The following is an 8,421-nucleotide window of genomic DNA, read 5'->3' on the forward strand; positions in this document are numbered from 1 at the left end:
GTGTGTGTGTGTAGGTGCGTGTCTCACAGATGAAGTTTGTCCCTGGAGAAGCAGTGTGAGAGAAACTTGGTGCGTTCGTGGTCCTGATGTGGTACTTTGGGCTGGAAAGGCTGGTTCATTTTCCTCCACACTGTGCTCATACTGGACCCGAAACCACTTTCCTCTTTAAGCTCATAACTCTGATGAAACACACAACACAAAATGAGTCAACTTAGTTAAGTGCCTTACAGTTCTGAAGAAAATACAATTTGTAGAAATGAATGCTAATACATTATTCATATAAATATCATGATCAGTGTCTCTTTAGGATTGCTTATTGAATTCTGTGGCTCTGTAAAGAAGGTTAAAGACTCTTTATCAAAACCTTACATTTACCAGTGATGTTTTAGATTTAGAACATTTTCTACGATCAAAGCTTAAAAAGAGCTGCACATGGACTGCTAATAAAATTCAAACTGCTACTGAGATCTCACCGTCTTGGTGGGGACTTTAATCTTGAGAAACTCTGCCTCTCGACACAGTACCGGCCAAGGCGCGTGGAGACGAGTGAAGCTGGGGCCGTGGGTCTTTAACTGAAAAACAAACATAACTTCATGTAAATATATCTTGATTTCGTAATTGAATGCTGACCCGAACCTTCAGGAACTGAGAAAAACATGTCTACCCAGTCTTGTGGTCAGATTCAGTGGGTAAAATAATCAATATGTATGTCTGGATGCTTGAGAGCTGCAATGGGTTATCCTTGTTTCTTCAAATGGATCCCCAACAAGACACAAGGTACTCAGTTACATTCATCAAGCATAGATGCCAGCTTTAACAATAGGAGGATTAGGAGTTTTATTCTTCATGTTTCTCTGTTCCTCATGCATATGTACTTTGTGTCTGAGCCAAACATTTTTTCTACTTTTAAACTCTTTTAGTAGAAAAAAACTTTTATTTTTGGGGGAATATATTACCAGACTGCTTGGCTGAAACTACCTGCTTACCAGACCATCTGTCAGTTCTGCTTTGCAATCCAATATAGCCGACAGACTTTTTGCAGGAGAGGCCTCAGTATGTGCGGCACTTCGCTGTACTCAATTGCTTCTCAGTTGCTTTTGCCTTCAGACCTCAAAATTGGCATCTGAAGCTGCAACTCAACATTTCAGATTGCACAGCACTCCAAGTTGTACTTTACATCTGAACCAGTCACAACCAATCCCTGCCATCAGCCTGACCCACTGAAACAGTTGGCGTACCAGTTTGGCCAGCAGCATAACTGGTACTTATAAAAGATAGATGTAGCCTCTGTTCCTAAAGCAAAGCCTGGAGCTGTTTTTCTTCACTACTTTGTTGTTGCAGCCAGTTCCTGACACATTTTATATGTATTTACTGTATGTAAAATAAAATCCTGACTCATCTAGCTTGTTCTGCTAATGAATCATTGTCCGGTGCCCACACTGTAATTATTATTTAGTATTAAGATGCATTAGCAAAATGTGATAATTGTCAGCTTCAAATAGCATCAAAAGGTGCGTGACTGAATTCTAAATTTCAGTACACTGACAACTTCTGGCCCTCTGTAGTTGACTAAGGAGCAGCAATTTAACAGAAACATAAAGCTCATTGTGAGCAGCGGTGAAAACTGCTGCTCCAAAATCTATGCAGCAGCCATTACGGAGCTGCTCTGCGGTGTGAGTGAGTTTGTGTAACCAGAATTTAAAGAGAGCAGAGCCAGCAGGGGACAGCCAGGTAACCTTACCCTCCTCAGACCCCCGTCAGCTTCAGTGAGGGGGGGGTGACAAGAGAAAAGTGGCATGGCAAATGATGGAAACCTGAAACGATTCCCTTTCTCCTCTCTCGACTCCTACTCTCCTGAGATCTCTCACTCCCCCTCACCACCACCCCTCCTCACATATATATTACTGTACCTTCTGCTACCCGCTAGACACTGTTTCACTGACTGATTGACTGACTGGCTGACTCACTAACTGTCACTCTTGCTCCTCTTATATTTCATTATCTTCTGCCTCACTCGCATCTACACTGTCCTTGGTACAAAGGGACACAGTGGAGCGTAAAGCCATTAGCCTTTAACTCTCCTTCATTAAAATGTTACAGAACATAATGTACATATAAGATAACTGTTTGTAGGTAGCATGTAGTTTTAATGTTTGAACTTTCAGTCTGACTTTGTGTTCACGTTAGCTGTGTCCTGTTGGGGAGGGGTTGTTATTTTTGCCCTAACCAATCAGTGTCAGGGCAGAATAAGCAAGAGTGACATATTTGTCTCAAGGATGTCGTTTTAAGTCAACATGGAAGATGGCTGCTAGGAACTGTTAACTTAATGTTTGTCATGTCCATCAGGCAAATGTGCACATTTATGATTTGTTATTTCTGCAAGTTGGCTTACAAAAACCTGTAAAGCTGTGTCAGTCTCATCCACGCCTGATGCCATTTTTCTGGCTCTTTGCAGAAAGATGACATCCTAAATCCTATACCTGCCGACAAAGCTCTTTGGTTCACCGATCCAAGAAATAGCCATCAATGAGCACCAACCCTGATGCTTTTAAAGGTCCAGTGTGTAACATTTAGGAGGGAATAAAATAGAATAGAATATTCATAGGTATGTTTGCATTATTTATTGGGAGCGACTGGGATTGAGCAACAGGTTTCCTCCAAGTGAAAATACTGGAGATACATGAAGTTATTTGAAGATTATTATTTTAAGGAGAAACACGTCAATTTCTGTTTTCAATTAAAGATGAACTGCAGCGAGTCTAAAAACCTTGCACTGCCAACAACAACATGTTTTTTCCACACCCAGTGCAGCCGTGATGTAGCATGATGCTTGGTGTGGTCATGATGAGGCCACTGTACACCTTTGTTTTTGTTGTGCCTAGATGGAAGATGCTGTGCTTTCTAGTTAAATTTTTTTGCAGATGACCCTTCGTTAGGACTGGCTGCATTTTTTCATAAAGGGATCAAATCATGGTAAACACAACTGCTTACCTGTATCTCAAACAAGTGCCAATTTTTATATCAAGTGTTTCTCCAAATTAGACCAAAAATCCCAAAATCGCTGTTGCTACTTCTTCCCCTGAAGAACATAAACAAGTAGGAAGTTCTTTTCCTATTGGCCCTTCACCACATACTACACAGCACCATCTTCTGAGTGTTCTGAGTGGTGGTCTTTGTTCATAGTGCTTATTGTACTGTCACAAAATGAAAATGTGCAATATTATAAAATGCTGCCTCATTATTTTTACTTCAGCCTCCATACCTTGCCTTCCTCCCTCTCTTACTTATACCCAGCTTCTACCAACATCCATTATATTCTACCCATTGGCTCACATTCATTTCTCAGCCCTCTCACCCGTTCTCCCTCCTCTCCCTTCCCTTCCTTACCCCCTCCCTTCTTTTCCCTTCTATCGCTCCATCAAAAAGCAGAGGATATAAATACCTTTCAGCCTGGAGAAGGTTAATTAGTAGAGGGATTTCCAATTAGCTCTTTATCTCTGTGGGAGGGGGGGGTAACTAGGACGCCGCCGGGGGCGTCTTTGGATGATGGGGGGTGCAAAGGGGGGGCATCAAGTATGAGAGGGTGAGCTGTTGGGCAACAGGGTCGCTGGGTGGAAAGTGAAGTGTTGAGCAGAGAGACAATGAGTGAGGAAGAGAGCGGATGGTGAGAATGAGAGAAGGATAAAGACAGTGACTGAGAGGGAGGTAAAATGGATCACACAGAGAAAGACAAATAAACGCAGAGACACAAAGAGAAACAGCATGAAAGGGGGGGTTGACATTACAGAATCATTACAGGTGGGCGGATCGTGGGATCACCCTGGATACATCTCTGGTTACCTGTTGCACACATATGCTCAACTTACCTGATCATTTGTGTTGACTGGCTGTATTTTTCTTACAACAATCACTGAAACCTGCTGCTTCTTGTTTCCACATAATAAGAATGAGATCATAAATTCTCAAGGACCATGTCCTAATATTGGTGGATTTTAATTTATGATACATCCTAACATTATGCAAAGCTTTTATTTTCACATTTACATTTATAGCAGGAGCAGCTACAGGTTTCTGCTGCAGAGCTTTAACACACTGAAAACCTCATCCCTAATATATGGAGTTTGGAGTTGCCACAGTAACAGTTACTAGAATATTGCAATATGTATCCTGTTTTTTTTAGAAAAGCTGCAGTGAAATCAGGCATTTTAGGCTGCCACAATCCTAAAAAAAAGACTGCAAAATCCTGGAGGTACCGTTTTATCTTATAACTGGAGCAACAGGGTACTGTTGTCTCCTCACAAAGTCCAAACACATGGGTATTAAGGTGAATGGGAAAATGTGTTAGTCCGTCTATATGTGTGAGAAAAAGTTGCGACTATAAGTCTACTCGCAACTTTTCCTAGGGAGTACCTGGCGTCTCTACCAGTGCATTCTGGGAAAGATGCCAACCTCCTCTAAGCATAGATGTATAAACATAGCTAGATACCGCCACTTTTTGTCCAAGTGTTACTTGCTGTATTGCAACTGTGAAATCCATTGCAACTCAAAAAGCAATTCCCCATAGACCACCCTTACATAAGAGACGTCTGTCAAACCATTGACAGGACACTTCTGACTGCAAACAAGGCGAGAATTATGAATGTCCATGGAGGTTTTTATATTTTCAAAACTTTCCCAGACCCTAAACTACCGTCATGCGTGACATAATGACAATGTAATGTCTATTAGGGCTTTTCTGCACTTCTGGCCATGCCAAGTCAAACCCTGATTTGCGTTGCCAATTTAAACACATCGAGTTGTGCCAGAATGCGCCCAAGATGGACCCAACTGCCTCCAAGCAAGCTGTTTGCTTTCAAATGTATAGGAGTGAAAACTCAACTTTCATGATTTTGTTATTCATAATAAAAGCTTTTAATATTAAAGTAACCAGACTTTTTATTGGGAAGGATTCATAGGAAATAAAATGTGTTTATCAACATAGCAGAGCTTAGTAAGCTGCTTTTCTTCAATAAAAACAAGTTGGCATACCACAGAGAGAAAAATGGCGTGTTTATCTGTGCTTTAGAACATAACTGCTGTGAAAAAATCAGCAATAAAGTTTGCCTTATCTCCCCCTGAGTTTCACGATGCTAACATAACATTTAGAATCATTTTTTTCTTGTTTAAGAGATCAGTGTTGTGGGTTGTGGATGTGGTTTTCATTATTTTGTGACATTCACCTTAATATAACTGTTGCAGTAATTGCATGACACACCTTTCCCTCCTTTCCCTAATATTGCAGTACTTGGATTAGGTTACTGCATGTTTTTTTAACAAGTAATTAATGATTGTATCAGATTACATTTATAAATTAACCCTCCCAATCCTGTTTGTAACAATACAGTACAGTGTAACAGAACCGTATTGCCGTAACTGAATGTGCTTTATGAAACATTAAGTGTTGCTTTGTTGAACGGTTGGTTGGTTGGTTCAGTCATTCATTCGTTCATTTATTCAGTAATCGTCAGTGTTCTTGATATTTGTTGCCTTTAATTGACATTTCTCTACAACACAGTGTTGCAGCAGGACTTGAGCAGGCAGGTGTAGTACAGAGGAGTGTGCTCTCCTTCCGTCTGTTAAGCAATTTGTGTTGGCGAGAATCACTCTCTGCCGACGGGAAGTCTTACCAAACAGTTAATCCTGCTCATTCTGTTTCACCAGGCCCCCACAGACTGAACTCTTCAGAAGTCCCGGCTCTACTTCTTAAATTAACATCTTGCTCTGATTTAATTAAAAGTGTTCTGTAAGAGGATGTCCCTAAGAGATCAAAGGTCAGCTCAATAATCCTCAGACACAGTCAACAAGTTTGACATTTAAGCCGCTCTTTTTTTTTCTAGCAACCAATTAATGTGAAGTCAAACAGGTTGCTATAAAAGAATGACTTACTTCAGGGGTACTGCTACACTGAGCAATGCTTAAGCAGTGAGCACTCACTCTATCATTTTTTGTACTTGGCCAATAAGTCACATCCATCAGAGGGAGGTGTGGCCAAAATCAGTCTTGTAACTAGGCTTGGGGAGTAACAGATTACATGTTACTGAGTTACGTAATAAGGATATTTTAATCCATTACAGTTGCAGAAAAAAAGACCTAATCAGATTACAGTTACATTTAATAAAAAAGGGAATTATTAGCAGGATTACAGTTTTAAAATACATTTTTCTTTTCTGAAGTTACATTGTTCTGTTGTTTTATAGAATAAATGTATTTTCTCTTGGTTTTATCTGCATATTTGGTGTAGAAGTAATCCAAAGGTAACAGAAAATAATTAAGTTATGTTACTTTAATATTGCAGTACTTGGATTAGGTTACTGCATGTTTTTTTAACAAGTAATTAATGATTGTATCAGATAACATTTTTAAATTAACCCTCCCAATCCTGTTTGTACAGTACAGTGTAACAGAACTGTATTGCCATAACTGAATGTGCTTTATGAAACATTAAGTGTTGCTTTGTTGAACGGTTGGTTGGTTCAGTCATTCATTCGTTCATTTATTCAGTGCCACGTTTTCAACCTGCTGTAAAAAACAAAGCCAAATAGAGGAGTATTTTTACTTACTTTTAAATTCTAAATAGCAGATTTGCTTGTAAAGTGAAATTTGAGGTTCATAATTAAATACCAGGACCACAAACAGATTAACCATAACCCATCAGAAAGTATTGCAAAATGCATTCAAACCTATTGGCACACATTCAATGATCCTTGAAACCAACAGGTCATCAGTTAATTCTCTGTCTCTGTGATGTTCATATATTTCAAATTAGAGAATCTGTTTGCATCATCCTGGTGCAGATACATTCATTTTGTTGCTGGTACTGCATGAACTCAATTCATTTGCTGCATTATTGTATTATCTGCACACAGACTATTACTGATTTTCAATTTTCTGATCTATATAAGTGATTAAGTGAGTGGCAAACCTGCAGTTATTATCAGACAACGCTCCCTCTCTTTGCCTCCCACAACCACATCAAGCTACACCCTGATGGAAGCAGTGTTATTATGTTGTCAGTCATTTTTGCAAGAGTACCTGTCGTTACATTCAAATGAGGAATATAGTAATGCAAGCCCCCCCCCCAATCAGTAAGATGCGATAAGGAGCTAGCTATCAGTCAGTCAGCTAATCTCATCCTGGCTTAGGCTCCGTGGCCGCACTGTCAACAATCTGATTAATACTAGCCTGCAGACCTCACACACTGCCAACTGGCTGCCAGCCAACACACACACATGTCCACAGTCACATGTATAGCGAAATGGGTATCACACACAAACTAAATACTCTGTAAAAGTCTGACTACCCTAACTCTTCCTTGAACATTATACTCCACTGTAATAGTGTAAGAGCATATTGGTAACCATATCACTGCTATGATGTAACAATTAACAAATTGCAAAAAACGTTCCTTGGAGATTCCAACAGCTGAAGCTAGCAACACTTAATTTTCCCAAATGATTCCTCTCTTAGCGTCAGAGCCAAAGAGCAGCAGCAGTTCATTTGGTAATGAGTGGAACTTTAACAATAACTACATTTGTACAACTCTGTGGCAGTGAGCCTGCAGCCCCACTACAAGAACACAGAGCACACAGACTGTGTGTTCTGCCAAGCGTACACACACATACACACACACACACACACGCACATGCGCAGACCAATAGCAGGACTGAACTACACACTCTCACACACAAATACTGGTTGCTACGTAACACACAATCACAGCGAAAGCGATTTGTACATGTCAAAACAAAATTACCCGTTTCAGGCTGAATTAGTTAATCGATACAAAGGGGTCAGCACAGCAGCTGTGTTGGCTGCAGCGACCAGAATTAGTCTGCCAGCTCACATGAAACCATCAGGCCCTTGTGTGGACTCCAAAATAAACAGTCCCAGTCATATATATGGGCGGTAGACAGAAAGTAACAGAGGCATCACATGAGAGACGAGTTTAGAGTGTAAGTAACTGACTCATGGTTAGAAAACAGTTATATTCAGTAAACTGCCACTTAGCAGCGCAGGTCGTCTATAAAAGAGGTCAGAGAATCAACGCTGAATGTGAATTTTCAAAAGAAAATGAACAGAGCTCAGAACTGAGACCTCACCGTATTTTCATCGGATGAGAGGAAGTCATTAAAATTATTTTTTGAGATCAGTTCATAGGCTCAGAATTGGTCTAATCTGGGCCTGAAAAATGGCAAAATGGCACATTCGATACATGCTGACCACGCAGAACAGTCATCAGTCTTTACTGTTTCCATAAGATCAATGCACATACACAAATATCGTAGGTTTAAGGTTTCATTTGTCTTCTCTCAAGAAGAATAACTCATCAGACTTGATTTTTTTTTTCCATGGCTCAGGTTTGCAGGTTTGGTGCAGCTTGCA

The 8,421-nt window shown here is 40.2% G+C and overlaps 1 protein-coding gene across 1 annotated transcript in view; it reads right to left on the bottom strand.

Annotated features, from left to right (window-relative positions):
• The window catches only part of ano2b (anoctamin 2b), a 60,508-nt gene that overhangs the window by 46,988 nt on the left and 5,099 nt on the right, over positions 1-8,421 (bottom strand). Inside the window, 2 exon segments of the mRNA XM_035673071.1 lie at positions 28-179; positions 474-572. Coding sequence (XP_035528964.1) covers positions 28-179; positions 474-572 — 251 coding nt within the window.

The sequence above is a fragment of the Morone saxatilis genome, unplaced genomic scaffold (assembly GCF_004916995.1).
Source record: "Morone saxatilis isolate NCDOM2014 unplaced genomic scaffold, NCSU_SB_2.0 Contig10, whole genome shotgun sequence".
NCBI classification, from domain to species: domain Eukaryota; kingdom Metazoa; phylum Chordata; class Actinopteri; family Moronidae; genus Morone; species Morone saxatilis.